Source organism: Pleurodeles waltl, chromosome 3_1, assembly GCF_031143425.1.
Source record: "Pleurodeles waltl isolate 20211129_DDA chromosome 3_1, aPleWal1.hap1.20221129, whole genome shotgun sequence".
NCBI classification, from domain to species: domain Eukaryota; kingdom Metazoa; phylum Chordata; class Amphibia; order Caudata; family Salamandridae; genus Pleurodeles; species Pleurodeles waltl.
In genome coordinates this window covers 848443648-848460071 of record NC_090440.1, presented here as the reverse complement: position 1 = coordinate 848460071, position 16424 = coordinate 848443648, and the positions used below count along the sequence as shown (strand labels likewise).

Here is a 16424-nt window from a genome sequence, read left to right as displayed (position 1 = left end):
CCCCCTCGTTCCCCTCTATGTTGCCCCTTTGGGGGAATGGGGAGGTTAGTCCAGGTCTCTGTAGTTCTGCCACGGGTCCCATACCTTCTCAGATTTCCACAGGTCTCATATGTAGACTAATCAGCTTGCATGCTCCAGTCTAAATTTACTTCCGAGCGCTAATTTGTGGGAGCTCTCCCGCTGCCCCACAACTGTACAGTGTCCCTCCTGGCCACCATGAGAGCTATGTTACACAGAAGCAATGTATATTTAGGTAGTGTCTGATCCCCCCAGACTTCCAGTGCCAGATCCAATTACATTTTCTCCCATGTGGCCTCCAACAGCTAGCCTCTCACCTGATCCCAATAGTGTTGAAGTTTCTGGCGGCCCCACAATGTATGCACAAGTGTGCCCAAAGTTAGTCCGTACTGGCCCTATGGAAGCCAAGTGTTGCTTCTGCTACAGATATTGTTATAATGGAAAGAATAATTTATTCTTTTTTTATCATCAATGTAGTTTTATGTGGTGATTGTATCACTAAGCATGCTATATAATACAAGTTCACTTTCAGAGTACTCCTTCATATCATAAAATAGAGGTGATCTGTGCCCAGGGATCACCAATCGAGCCATCATTATCAGTTGGAGCCCATTTGATGCACCACACAATGACTAGGCCAGCGATTGTTCTGTCATTGTGAAAACCAACGTCTGCCCACACTCTACGTGAAGAGGAATATGGTAGATGTGGGTGGAAACGGCAGTGTTAATTTTTGGGAGCCACCTCATTTATACAAACCACTACATAAGAACTACAAAAAAAGAAGGATGGTATGCTTGAATTAAACTCAACATCTGGCAGTCACATTTTGGGCCATATTCCAGTTAGCATTTTTTTCTTACTGTGGCAGTACTGACAAGTTCCGCCAAACAAATAAAAATCACCACTGATCATTCTCTAAAAAGAACTGGTCAGCCCCATCAGACCATGAAACCTTGGACCAAAAGAAACCTTGGAACTCTTTGGGCCTACTTGGGCCTCATCAGTGAAGTGCTTCTTGAGTGTCAAGACTAATTACCGGTAGCTGAAATTAAGGTATGCCTTTCAGCTATCACTCTGTTTTCTTCATTAAAACCTCTAAATTAGATATATACATTGCTCTGAAATCTATGATTGTCCATTAAATTGACCAGACACTCTCAGTGAACTTGTGTAAACTGTGATTATTTTTCCACTGAGGGAGAGAACTGCTTGGTGGTAGTCTAAGTGAATCACATGCTTTAGGGAGACCTTTGTGGGAAAATTCATCCCTGATATTCTTACTTGAAAGAACAGCAATACATTTGAGTAACTGCTGTTTTACCTCAAAGTGCTGTGTGATGTTAGATTCAAGACTACTGTGGTAATTTACTGGGGTAATTTATTGTTAGGACCTGCCAGCTCATCAGGTCAGCAGAGGCCCATACATCTGACCCTGATGGAGAACCACCACCCCCCTCTAATGAAAGTGTATCCACCGGTCACAGCTGAAGGCTGGGCATGCCACCATGTTGATGTGGGACCTTGTCATTCATTGTTGCTTTTCAGAAACGTACCTTCAACACCAGGGCCTTTTTATGAAAGCGAAGACATTGTTTTCATGATTTATGAAAGGCCTCCATGTGACGACGGGATCACAGCCTCTGACCCATCAACAGTGGAGATGATGTGGCCCCTCAGCAGTTCCCTCACACCTAAATGAAGCAGGTGAACCAGAAGTTTGGAAAGCAGGAACAGTTTTCCGAGCCACCAGTCTTTTAAATGGCCTCTTACATACTTTTACTGAGCACCAAAAATGTGTCACAGCAGCTAGCTGCACGTGTGCAAATGATCTACCTATCAGAAAGTGAGAGTTCCCAACTTTTAAATAAAGATCTCAGTTTTGAATGCATGTTTATCTTGTTGGAGAGGTCAAAATCTGTGGATTCTGAGATAATAGAGCCTCGCTGAGAAAATTGAATTGGAGCAAAATGCATCTGTTCCCTCTCTCCTAATTAACTAAATGTCAGTTAAAGGGCAGATGTTTACAGTTAGAGCCACCAAACGTGCACATTTCCTAGAAAAATTGCACAAGCTAAACACATTCTTAATTAACTTTCTTATGGAAACACGCCCATGTACTTTTTCTGATAGGAGATTAGCATATTTTGCATACATGGTGTATAGACTTAACTCACATTTCTCGCTATAAATAACCTAGGTATGTTATTTCAGGTGACAGAATGAAGCCAGCCGGAATCAATTACATAATTAAGCGTAACCGACCTCTGCTCAGGTGGTGAACTGTGACTAACGCTCTGCTAAGAAGGTTAAACGCAGTCAGTTTTTTGTCCTGCAGTTATGGGCTGGAAATGAAGATGAGGGTGTAAAATATGGAGAATATGCAAATAAAGCAGTAAAGATCAATTGGCATATGTCCAATAAGCAGCAGTTGCACCTAGGTTGGTTTGTTTTAGCCTGTCACCACAGGAGCTGGTAAAATGACTATTTTTTCCCATGTAATATGCCTAAGAAAGTGACTCATTACGGAAATTTCTCTTGGTGGTCTTCTGCGTGAATATTACTGGAGGTATGCCTGTATAGTTTTTAAAGTCATGCAGTTAACTCTGCTAGTGAAGCATGTGTAGATCCATTTCGTAGGTTCCCGCTAGACATAGGGAACAATTGACCGAGCCCCAGTGCCTAATTTGTAAATAAAAAGGTGCCCTAAGCCCTCCCCCTAAACACTCGGCTGCTGCAATTAAATGTGCGAACACGTAATACTGAGGAAGTGTAATCCCGAAGCCATCTTGGGCCTCTTCAATCAATATAAAGCCACTCTGCGCCCCTTCAGCTCATTCTTGTAGCTTTCTGCTTTCTCCCTTTGTGACGCTTTTTCGTTTTTCTCTTCCTCCTTCTTTCCCATATGCATCTTTTGCTGGCAGTAAATGCTTGAGGCTGAAAAATAAGCCTGGCCCTCAAAAATAAGTGTCGGTTCTCAACACCGGCAGCAACAAGCACAAATTAAGCATTGCCCAGCCCTAAATACCTAAATACTAAGGGCCAAATTTGTGCAGGAAGTCATCTTGCAGCACTGCCCTGCATCAAAGGGAAAAGGCAGGAATGCTCCATGTTCAAGGAATACTGCACATTTCTGTCCTTTCCCACTGCTCTGGTGCCAGTTTGGCAGCCTACCGCCAACACAGGCACCCTTGCACCATGGTGGAAGGGTGGAAGCGTTGTAGGCAGGATTGTTTTATGTAGGAAGGAGCACCTTCTTGCACAAAAACAATACTCAGAGGTGTTTTCCTCTTTCAATGTGTGCTGCAGAAAACAGCAGACATAGAAAGAGAAAATAACAAGAAAAAATAAAGGCATTTCTCTTCGTTGCGCCTCACCTGGGAGGCGAAGATTTAATTTAGGCAATTATGTATTACTCTTTGACACACAGTTACTAATAATGACACGATTCTGCCTGCTCAAGTAATTAATAGTAGTTTGGAGGAAGGCATCCCTAACTCAAGAGTACATTTAGTGACCACAAGCCGCCGAACTTGCTAGTTATTTTTGTTCAGCTGCATTTTGTGCTATCGTAATACAAAACAGATATAAGGGTGCCTTTTGCGCAAATAAAATAACCATAGATGCCGGGAGTAAGTTGTGGGGATACTTCTACCTCAGCAGCACATTTAGCTCTATTTCTTAGCACAAAAGTCCTTCTTATATCCATATTGGAAGTGAGTAGGTCATTTTGCAATAAGAAAATAGCACAAAACGCTGTGGGTAAATTGGGTAAAAATCCTATGCTAAGAGCACATTTAGCCTCTTCTCTTGCATTTAGCTCTATTTCGTGGCACAAAATGCTTTTTAGCTCCCATTTTGGATGCAAGGTAGCATTTTTCCATAAAGAAATAGCACTAAATGCATTCTTACTCTTCTTTGCATAATTAGGCGTAATCTCACCAAATTTGTAGGTATTTTTGCATGATTATGCAACACAGAATTAACGGGAGTTATGCCCACCCCTAATCCTTATCAACATATTCAGGTACTTTCTATTATGACATGCCTGTAGAGATGTATTTTCTTAGGCACATGCAATATTTTATATTCTACTATAATTTACTATATGTAAAATGCCTTATACTCCTCATAATGAATCATGTCCTCAGCAGAGGAGTAGCTCCCATTGGTGCAGTAGGTGAAATGATGTCATGGTCCACTGCTCCCTGATTTGTGCTGTTTTCCACAGAGGAACCATCAGCCGGGGGGCCCACTCCCTTTTTTGCACCAGGGCTCATGACACACTGGCTACACCACTGGTTCTCACACCAGATCAATTCTGACTTACCTGATCAATGTGTCCAGAAATTTGACAGCTGTATGGACAGTGTTTGTTTTTGGAGAAGTTTACGTCGAAGGCACATTGAAAAACATACTTTGCTGCTCTTTGGATAAGAGGATAAGAATATTTTTTTCCTGTTCAAGTCCAATTTTCCTTTGTAGATTTCTACTCCTTCATTTACTGTTCTTGGGCAATGTATTTTGTATAGTGCTTACAAAACCCGAAAGCATCAGAGAGCTTCATGGAGAACACCCTCCAGAGTTTAATGAAACACACAATGGCATAAGGGAAATGAAGCACAACAAAACAACAGTGCGCATTGCAAATGATGCTCAGGCTGCAAACCTCACATTGGCAAACTCAGATCAATTGAATTCTGCCGTAAGGTACTAGGAGAAAAACTGTTACTTCATGGGAGAATTACTTAAATCGCTCCACACATAGTGGCTCTAATCAAGTCTGCTTGTACTGTGGTTTGGCTCTTGTTAGAATGATTGCTAGAGAAAGCCTATCTTTAGCGGAGCTCTGATGCTGCAAAATGTTCTTTCTTCGTATGTCGGCTCCCCGACAGTTCAAGGTCATTCTAATTGCTTCCTTTTGGTATAGAATTATTTTGGTGGAAAGGTCGCCTCTCTGGAATACATATTTTGATTCTTCTGTTATCATTCTCATTGAGGATTTTGAAAAGTTCCTTGTTAGGGCCATGCTCCGCAGAGCTCTGTAGATTCAACACACATGCAAGGTCAGGCCTCAGGGCGATATACCAGTGCACAGATTCCTACAGTTTATTGATTGTCTTCGCTCTCTTTCTTGAGCTTCTGTGCAAGCTCACCTTCCAGTTATATCATCCAGAAGTGATCTAATGTGTGCAATCCTCTTTGGCTTCCAAGTGTCCAACCTGCCTTTGGAGAGTTAAGGGCACACTACAGTCGCTTTACATTGGATTTAATACCACAGAACGTGTCTAAAGCTTTGTGTCTTGCCTATGTGAGACTCCCGCTCGAATGAAAGCAGTCAGTCAAGCAGCTGTAAGCATTGTTTGTTTCTTCTCCTTTTAAGCTGTTGTCTCACTCTGAGAGAAGGACCATGTGGACTAGGGAATCAAACATGAGAAAGTGAAGTATCTCCCTACAGCCAAAGGCATCTAATCACCTGGCCAGTCACCTCTGAATTTATGCTTGTATGACAATATGCAAGAGAATCTGCAAACCGATTAGTGGAACCATTTAGTGGTTGCTTGGAGCATGAAAATCCGTTAATTTCTCAGGAATTCGAGAACCAGAGCTGTGAGAACCCTACAGCACTGTAAAGTGACATGGTTCTTCTCAAATTACCATGTTTCAAATTCTTACAAGGTCCTGCTTGCCACGGACAAATCTCCTTACTTTTCAAAACTAAAACATGGTGTTCCTTACAAACGTTGTAAACACTACCCGATTTCCCATACGGAATTTTCTGTTGATCTTTTTCTAAAGTTTTTGTTAGTATTTTCCTTACTTAGCCTGCCCCCTAGTTTCCAAATGTCCTTCAGCTGTTGAAACGGAAAGAAGCATCAGAGGAAGTCATGGAATGTAGAATGTAAACCAATCACAGGAGCAAAGGTGAGCTGTCAAAGGTCGCATTTTGAAGGCGGAAGTGAAAGGAAGTGTCAGTGGGTTCTTGGCTGCTCTGGTATAACTGCATCATGCACTATGTGCCGACCTCTGATGTCGCTACATGTTTCAAAGGCCATTCGTACACTGGGAGGCATTAAGGGTAAGGAAGGTAGTGAAGACTCATATGTAGCAAAGAGCCTAGGTCAGAGGATAGTAAACTGAGTCTTTGTAAAGTCTTTATCATGACAGTATAATGATCTCTGATACGTGATGGCATCCTTGTGAATTTGTACAGCCTCGTGTTTATTTTCCTTGGCTTATGTTGGCACTAGAGCATATCATTAGTCGTTGAATTTTTATGTGAAAGTATAAAGCACATTAAACAAACAAATCATAAATGGTCTATCCTTATCTGCAAAAGGTTTCGCAGCATATTTCACCCCAGATGTTACTACTAAACTATACATCCTGTCTGTCCTGCTTAGTACTCCACCTCCTTAGTTTACATCCCCACCACAACCCAAAACCTATTTCACTGCTCTCAGACATCGTTGAAACATCTTCAGTTGAATTAATTTCTATAATTAAGGTAGCCAATCCATTCGGTGCACCATTAAACCGTTTTTATTCTTCAGACTATCAAACCTCTTGCCTTCACCTCCAGCAGAGTTATCTTTTCTTTTATCTCTCAAATCTGGCTCAGATTTAAGTTGATTCAAATTAGCAGTGATTCTACATATTCTAAAGAAACTACTCCCAATTCCTTTGTGAACAATTGCAACTCCCCCTTTCCTTTTTTTCTTCAAGATACAAGAGAAATTGGTGTTTAATGACCTCACAATTTACAGCAACACAAGCATTCTTCTTAAGCCCACGCCAATCAGGTTTCCAGAACCTTCACGCTCCAGAAATAGCTCTTCTACATGTATCCAACTTTACCCTCACTACCCACTACAACCAACTCTCTTCTGTTTTTATACTCTTAGAACTGGCTGCAACATTTAATCCCAAAAACTACCCTACAACATTCTCCGCACTAAACTCATATCTAAAAACGTGTATGTAAACGACTCGCCTCCTAGTTCTGACCACACTTTTTCAGTCGCCTAGGATGTCCTACAGCCATCCTGCAATTTGCTGTCCTAAGCCCTCTCCTTTTCTCAGTCTACATCTCCTCCCTCGGTGACATTACCTCATTTGGATTCTCTTATAACCATTGCATCAATAGCACCAAGATCTACTTTCCTCCCTTCATCTGCGCCTCTATCATGCATCACAAATTGCCTCACAGCCATCCATCAGTTGATGAAACTATGGTCTCAGTTGCTGAACTTCTCAGAAACTACAATACCACACATTCGCCGGGTCAGCATCCAGGTCCATTTTAGCTCCTCCATGGAAAGAAAGGCCTTTGTTATTATAGTTACTGCTCCACAGTGTCAGCTGCTAAATATATAACCACTTAACACACCTAAAACACCAGTCAGTACCTTGGGTTTCAGTGAACTACATAGACTATTGTAATAGCCTTTTAATTGAACTCTCAAGTTACTCTTTCCAACTACTAGAAAAGATCAAACTGTTTCTCAACCAAGAGATCCTCTCCAAGGGGAGAGGATGTGGTATAATGGCAAGAACTTCCAACCTTGGAACTGGCGAACAGGCTTGAGTCTCGGCCTCAGCTCATCATCCTGTGATTCTGGGCAAATTGCTTAATCTCCCTGTGCCTACCAAAAATGAATGTGTCCTTCTACCATAGCTCGTGCTTTTGTAAAGTGCTTCAGTACCTTCAGGTCGAGTTTGAGCTATATAAAACTGCAAAAAAAAACTCTATACAGTTTACCCAGACATATCCCAACTCAGCAATATGTATTGTATAGGTGTTTGTAAAAGAAAGAATACTTTTTGATCCCTCTTTAAAAAAAAACGTAACTTCTACACTTGGGTAAGGCAGATAAAAAAATAAGTTTATGACTCTAAACCAACCTTTGCAGTACTAGTCCTATGCTACAATCTGTAGCCACGGAGTTTTGATAATGAAGGCTAAGATCGGAAGATAAATAGCTAAAAAGACCCTAATTTTAGGGACTATAAATCGAAAAATGGGAAGGCAAAGTGAACACCAAAAAGTCACATAAGGAGCCTGTCTTTTTTACAAATGATGTGGGGAGCTCGATAGGTTCACAATTTTTTTGTTTTATCAAGTCTCATTTCATTAATCCATTCATGAACATGAGCAGTAACAGAAATGAGCTGCCTTGACGTTACTGTCACCGTTGTCTATCTCAACGATCTGGGTATTTACCCAGCCCACTTTAATTTGCTTCCTTTCCTAACTTGTCTCCAGACTGTGCACATTTAATGACCCAACCTCACGCGTCAATGGATGCCCGAGCCTGTCTGAAGCTGCTTAACACGGAGCAGATACTGTTCTGGGATGACCTAGGTGCATCAGCCTTTTTGTTTTTAGGCTGGTGCATCGTTGGCACACAGGCACTATTTTGGCTGAGGCAAAAAGGAACCAAATTAGTGAAGGAGAAGGTCTCTGGACCCAGGCCTGAGACGGAGATGAGCCACCATTAGATAGTGCAGCAAATTGATTTCCCGCTGGCCTAGCGCGCTCGATGATTAATAACAAGGTAATTCAACCATAAAGTAACAGAGGCCTAACAGGCTATTATAAACTGCATACAGGGCCGCCTTCCTCCAACGCCCTCATAAACTAAATATGTGGCTGTTCATCCAGGGAAGGAGTGATGCCTGCGTTATGTTGGGAGGCATGGTGAGTCCAATTAGGAGGCAAATTGCATCCAACCATACTTTTGTCTTGGAAAGTGTCACATCTACTGGCCACACCTACCAGAAGGTTGCCTGCTCACTGTGTAGCTTGCTTGTGGTCTCCAGAGCACCTGAAAGTGTAGATATATGGGCGGAGGAGAGAGCAATCTGTCACTGCGGTTGGCAGCAAGGTGAGGTGATTAACATTCCATTAAGCAGGATAGCCGCGCTTCCCCTGCCCAGCACCGTGATGGATCGCGGAGGCGCGGGATAATCAAGTGACAAGTCATTGCCGGTGCGTTGCATGTATAAATGAACAATCCCCTGACAGCTTCTGACATAAACCCATGCCAATCTCTTCCATCCGTGGATTAACTCTTGCTTGCCTAGAAACTTTTTCCGGATTCATCAGTTTTAAAGAGAGCAGAATATGAGGACTGTATAGTATATTTGTGTCCAATGTGTTGATATTCACAGCAAAGCAATGAAGGGGACACATCTTTATCTGGAGCTCATGCTGAATTCCCTCATGATAGAGATGCATGTAGTGCTTATTTATTAGTGAACTATTTCATTTCTAATAACTACCTCCACAGGCTTGCTCTTACACCAGAATATCGGGACTGCAGGTCCAAGGCAACTGCTGTCATCTCTGTGAAACGCTGCAGTTTATTACAATCCTCCCTCAATTTTGTCAGTGTCCCTCCCGGATATGTGGCATTCTGTTGCTGTTTGAGACTGAAGTGGCCTGCTCGTTATCAAGTCAAAATTCTGCACTGGGTTATCCCTCATAGATAACAATTTTCCTTCCTCAATTGATTTCTCTAGAGGTTAAGTCATGCTAGAGGGAAAGCCGGATTCATTGTTTTCTCACTCTTACATCATGTCTGTCTACACGTGAATAACTAAGTTGTACCATCTTTCCATAACCTCTGTGGATAAATTGTCCTCTCAGTGATACAGTTTCTTCCTATTGGTGATAGTCAGTTCTGCCATCTTCCCCTAGAAATATAGGGGGTCATTCCGACCCTGGCTGTAAAACCCGCCAGGGCCGTGAACGACGGAAAGTACCGCCAACAGGCTGGTGGTGCTTTCCTGCCCATTCTGAACGTGGCGGTAAAGCCGCGGTCAGAAAAGGGGATCCGGCGGTTTCCCGCTGGATTTCCCCTGGCTGGGCTGAACCTCCATGGCGGCGCTGCAAGCAGCGCCGCCATGGGGATTCCGACCCCCTTCCCGCCAGCCTGTTTCTGGCGGTTTTTACCGCCAGGAACAGGATGGCGTGAACGGGTGTCGTGGGGCCCCCTAACAGGGCCCCAGCATGATTTTCACTGTCTGCATAGCAGACAGTGAAAATCGCGACGGTGCAACTGCACCCGTCGCACCCCTGCAACACCGCCGGCTCCATTCGGAGCCGTCTTCTGTGTTGCAGGGCCTTTCCCGCTGGGCCACCGGGCGCTCCCTTGGCGGGCGCCCGCCGGCCCAGCGGGAAAGTCTGAATGGCCCCCGCGGTCTTTTGACCGCGGAGCGGCCAAGTGGCGGAGTAAGTTTGGCGGGCGGCAACCGCCGCCCGCCAAACTTGGAATGACCCCCATAGTATCTTTCTGGAGACTAAAACTAGAAACGTAGTACTTTTTTCAGTGTGTGGTTAATGTACCTCCGTGAGCTTAATTGATTGTCCTCAAACAATCACAGATTGGAGTTCAGCTCTGAACTTAGTTGTGTTTAGCCCTTATACCTGAGATGCTTTCTGAGTGGTCCACTTGCAAGGGAGAATTAGAGTTCTTTTTTCCTGTAAGTTGAACATAGTCCTCATGCAAAGTCTGTAAGGATCACCTAGTCAGGTATGCATAAGCCTCAAATATGCAAGGACATTGGTGAGTATCTGCTTTTAGTTGGAGTGCACTTACAGGTGAAGTTGCAGTGATTTACTCATAGTTGCTATGTGGAGCCATTGTGCATGTAAAGGCTTTAAAATGGCTTCTAACTGCGGCACTGCTTCCCAAGGTGAGGGAAGAAGTAGAGTTAATGATTCCTCTGGCTCCTCTGGTATCCTACTCCTGCTAAAATATGTCCACTGGGCACTGTTGTGTAGTTTTATGATTAAAGGTTGGGGTACAAATTTCCAATCTGTGCACTGGTGCCCTACCACACCTAAGGGTTGGTGTAATCGATTGCACTGTCTAATATTGTGTCTCCCTACTGTTGGAAGATACAGGTGGGGAATTCTTCTGCTGGATTAAGTAGTGTCCTCCTACTGCTGAAGGTTGGAGTAATCCCCCCCATTCTTTGCCATTAAATCCTCTTATGATTGAAAGAATTGTGACTTTTCCCCTCTATGGGGCATGATTTCTTCCTTCAGTTGAAGGCTAGATGAGTTATTCCTCTTGCTGCTGAGGAATACGTTTATGCAGAATACTGAGTAAGAGTGTCATTCCAATCAATCAGTCAATCAATATCACAGATCTTTACCTCACAAAGTTGTGACAGAGAATTCCTGGGGATTGCATGCAATACTTGCGCAACGTGCCTAATTCAGTGATATATGCCTAATCCTACGCAGTAATGCACTGCACCAATAGCACACCAAAGGTCATCAATGTAAAATCTTTTACAGAGCCTTAAAGCAATACCTTACATCTCTATAAGTGAGCCAAGGAACTGGCAATACACAGCAATACCATGGAGGAGCTCACTAAACAAAACCGATTACTACATGAAAGGACTTGTTCTAACAGGGGCAGACGTACAGTCATCAGTCTATTATTGTAGAAGAAGGCCATGGCACACTAGCAGCACACATAACTGTTATTGAGCCAAAGAAGAAGCAGGCACATCAACAAGACCACCAAGGGTGACTGCAGCAATTAAATAACAGAATACCAGGAAACATGTGTGGAGAGAATTATCCTTCTAACTAACCAGCATAACCTTCTGGTGTCTGATGCTAGATTTGTACCTGCTGACTGTCAGGCAAGCATTCATTTGGTAATACATTTCCAGATGGTCTTTTAACTGGTAGCAAATAGTGAAAGGCATCACGCTCATGGTAACTGATTCACCCTCTGTCCTGTTCATTACAAGATCACCCATGAGCCCGCGTGGCATTAATGGAGATGACTTAGCTGCTTTCAGGAGAATTCCATCTGCTCTGAAGAGTGATTTACTGTGTGAGGGCATGGGGATGAGAAGAAATCTTTCTATACTCTGAGAGTCTGCTTGGATGTCATTTCTGAGGGATTGAATATGCAAATGTGTACAGTGGATGGGAAGAGAACATGTAAAGGATCACGGGTGGTTCAGATGGTATCAAGAGTTTTTTTTATTATATCAACAGACAGACACTTTCCTGCCTGTGATTAGTCTGAGAATAAAATTGCTAGATTTACTGGATTTGTAATAGTTCAGCAGAGAATACCTATGGAGGTGTTTCTGTTGATACAATGTATGTCATATCATCTGCTGACGGCTTCTGTACAGACTGTGCACTTACCGGTTTGTTTGTACTGTTTGTATTAATGTTGATCCTTTAGTACTGAGACATAACTCATTAATATCATTTTGACATAAAGTCAGTTGAAAATACCTCTTCATGACTGTATTGGTAACATTATGGAATGAAGAAGTGGATTGGGTAAGGAGGATCCAATCCTGGTGTTTTTCACTTTGTAGTCAAATAAAAAAAAGAAAGCACGTCTGATCATCTAAACCATAGAAGAGCTTTCTTTCTTCATGAAGCTTCAGTGAGGTAATTGAAATCAATGTTATTGTGAACTGGGTTTCTTCCATAACGGGTTATATGCAACATTGTTCTGTATAAGTCATACCATACACGTACATCTGGAGGATATGTCTTCCCTTTAAGGGATTCCAGCTCAGCCATTGATGATGATTATATTTTAGATTTTATTTTTGGGCTTGATCATATACAGTAAAGTTACACAAATAGAGCTTTATATTCATGAAGTTTCAACAGCATATTAAAATATATTGCTAACATTATTGTAAGCTTTGCAATTAAACACCCCTCTTTCTTGCCATGGATGGTACCCAGGGGGTTTGTTCAATGAGTTGAATGTCTGCTGCTGGAACAAAGCAGCAATTGGCATGTCACATGTCTGATTCCTGCCAAGGCTGAATCTGCCTACCATGCTCCCAGACGTCAATGAATTGGGTACCATACATTTTGTAATATAAACTTGTGCTATTTTACAGCAAACAGCAGAAATAAAAATCATAGAGACCTTGAAGATCTAGCAAGAATTTATAGAAAATAGGCAACAATATCCCTAAACATTGAAAGAGACTATTGACCATCAAGAGTTCTCAAGAGTTCTCACTGTGGTTATAGACAATGAATACCTCCCAGACCTGGAAGAAGGACATAGAAATTGAAGGCCAGCTTGAAAATAAATGTGTTGTTTTAATCGAGAAAATCAAATAAGGTCATGGACAGTGATGGCAACCTAGAATTAAAGGAATGCACATTTGGTTGTGAAGTTCCAATTTTGATAAACAATAATTGTGACTAACGAGAAATGGAAGAATGGCTCTTTCATCAAGAAGTCTACTCAGGTCAGAGATATTAATGAACATGTAGACCTGAAGGGTTCTTCATACATGGAAAGGTTCACATGAAATCAGGAACAACTATATGTAATTATGACTGGTGGTATCTGTCCTCCCCAAAGTACCAGTTATAGGGCCATATGTATGAACACATTTTCCCATAGGCACAAAATGGGTAAAACCCTTTGATACATCTGCCCCATAGTGTAGCTAAAGAATTCTTATTAGATGAAAGTCAGTTGTCCTCCATAAAGTATTTGCGATAAAGTCCCCAAAAATACTAAACATGTAGATGTACAGAAAGTTGTCTTTACCAATAAATTTAAATCATAATATCAATATTAAAGCCTCGCCATAAGTGCACGACCCTACCTACATCAAGAGTTTTGATTTAAGTAATTTAAAAGTAGGTGGTAAAATATTTCCAAAACAAAATCTGTCACATCAAAAACCCCAACAAGTTTCATGTTGTGTTTGGTAACCTACATTTATTCACAAGTTTCCTGGAGTTCCACTCTTCAGAGGAGCTTTTGAAAACTGCTCGTAGGAGAAAGAGTCCATCATAACTCATTTATTCAGTTGTTCTATGGATTTGCCAGAGCACTTTATTATCGGATGCTGTTATCAAATACAGTGGACTCTCTCGATGCATCTTTTAAGTGTGTTTGTCACTTTCATGGTAAAGGGAAAGTCTGATACGAGAGTACACCAATCACAGCCAACAAAGGTGAAGTTACATGAGATGGCAATCACGTTACTTTCTCAAGAGCACAGATGGGGTAACGTTTTGTATTTGACACGTCAATAAGTAATTCTGAATTCCAGGTGTGTGAGCTGGGTTTTCTATTATTCACAGCAGAGAATGGGAATGCATACTTCACTCTTGGTTTATTGTTGCTTAATTGTGGAACAGGTGTCTCTGAAAAGTGTGTATTTATGAAAACAAAAGCCAGTCAGTCTTCAGGGGCCAAACGGCCTGCATGGGCATCTAGATCATGTCTGACATAGCTTTGCCTTGGAAAGACCTTTGAGGATGGGGCTCCTAAACTCGTCAGAGGATCATTTTATGGAACAAAGCACACGGTTTGCGTTCTTTGCCTTCCCTTAAAGCAGTTTCCTGGCATAGCACAATAACAAATTCCAGTGCGCGGTTGACTCTGCCGCGGTGTGTCAGATTTGCAGACCTGACAGAAATCTCTCAAGTCTTGTGTAGGTCAGTAGGCCTCTGTTTTAACCAAGTATTTGTCAGAAATCTTGAATTAAAACACTGTGTGTGAAAAGGTGTTTGATAGTAGTGTAGCTGACATTGAGAGATCCTTGTTGGTGGTAATGGTATCATCCCTCCTGCCATTCAGGAATCTGAAGGCTCACCTCTTCATGGGTCATTATTCCTCTAAGTTATAGGATGCACCACCCATAAAGCTTTGTCTTATTGTAAACAATCCTGAGTCTCAGAGCTCTCAACGTGTTCTCCAAGGTAGGTTTGTGCTTTAAAGATTCCTACATACGCGCATACATGCACACCTCAAAACAATGCAAATTACAGTTTTAGAAACACACCTTAAATGAGCACTTGCTACGCGGGGATTCATTGTAAACACTTTACATTTTGGAGCTCACAAAACATAAAATGGTTTTGCAAGATGTGGTAGGCTTAGCAGTTGCAAAGCAAAGATGTGGTACAACGCATGTCCAGTGTAGGTCCAGGAGGGCTGTATACAATACATTGAAATGTAGAGGACCCAAGTTGGAATTGTTTACATATTCAGTGGTTGGTCTGAGAAGCTGTCATGGCCCCAAGGTAGACAGCCCATCATAAAGATTTGACAGTACTGGCTAGGTCTCATCCTCTCATTACATGTCTACAGGCCAGAAGCCTGAACCGACCCCCACCCGCCACCCGGCTCAGAACTGTCAGTTTTGCAGATAGGGTGACCAGCTTTCAGGTCTCCAGTCCTGTACTTTTTACTTGCAAACCACTAATTTCTGGTCTTTTGGTCTAATTAGTCCAATCGAAGCAAAATGAGACGACCGCACCTATCATGCATTAGGGGAACACACACCTCCAGCAATTGAAGCAGTGTCTGTAATGATGTGGCGGGAGGTATTTGCCAGGTGCGTCCGTCCCTCGGTTTGTTCGATACTTGTTGTCTGTCGCTGTGGAACAGAGGGGTTCTGTACCTTTAATCTAACACACCTTTGTCCTTTCTGCCCTCCACAGCCAGGATGTGCGATGCTCACATGCGAGGGCCGAGCGGGGTCCTTACGTCACCCAATTTCCCGGTGCAGTACGATAACAACGTCCACTGTGTGTGGGTAATCACGGCGCTGAATCCAGCTAAGGTACGTGACAAGAATACCTCGCCCTCTCCTCCCTACATCCTTTCAAAGCACATTTCCAGAAAGGGTTCTTTTGTCTGAGATGCAAACGATACTGTGTTTCTTCAGGTTCCGAATGGGGCGGCCGCGACCCCCACCCCGAAAACAATTGCTAGGGTTGATATACAACGCGTCTGAGTCAAAGAAACAGAAGCGGCATGGGGAGGGAAAATAAAAGTTTAATTAAAAGGGGAACGTTAATTATTTTTAATCAAACCCTCTGATATCGCGGGGCGAGTAGTGGCGAAATGCGAACTAGCTTAACAAAGCATTTCATTAAAAGTGGCTTACAGACGTCGCGCGCGTGGGCCGTGATGGGAATGCTGATGCAGGCCTTTGAGTGATAGCTGGGCCAGGGCCAGCCGGGATTTGCTCTTGAAAGCGGAGTGAAAGGCAGGAAGCAATGCCTTTCTTTGGAAGCTCGCTGATGGCGCATCATCGCAGGCTGACGCCAGTCAGTCCATCACGGGTCAGGGATATGTAAGTGTAGACCCGGCCTCCTCGCTACGGTGGCCTTGATTGCCAGTGTTCACCCAGAACCGATGGATTTTTATTTCTGATGGGCTGCCGCAAGGGACACTGACATGCCATCGTGGGGCCTGCGTTTTCTAGTGAGGCGTGCAACGGAAAGGAGCGGTTTAGCCTGTGATATATTAAAGTGCCAGCTCTCGAGACAACTCAAGCATTTATCTGATACAAATATTGATAGGTCAAACGTATAAATTCTCTTCATGTTCTCTATTCTGTTTGAGTCCTAATCAGCT

At 42.8% G+C, this 16424-nt stretch overlaps 1 protein-coding gene across 1 annotated transcript in view; it reads left to right on the top strand.

Annotated features, from left to right (window-relative positions):
- The window catches only part of CSMD2 (CUB and Sushi multiple domains 2), a 1417205-nt gene that overhangs the window by 884836 nt on the left and 515945 nt on the right, over window positions 1-16424 (top strand). The window contains exon 10 of the mRNA XM_069223779.1: window positions 15503-15624. Coding sequence (XP_069079880.1) covers window positions 15503-15624 — 122 coding nt within the window. The remainder of the gene's footprint in view (window positions 1-15502; window positions 15625-16424) is intronic.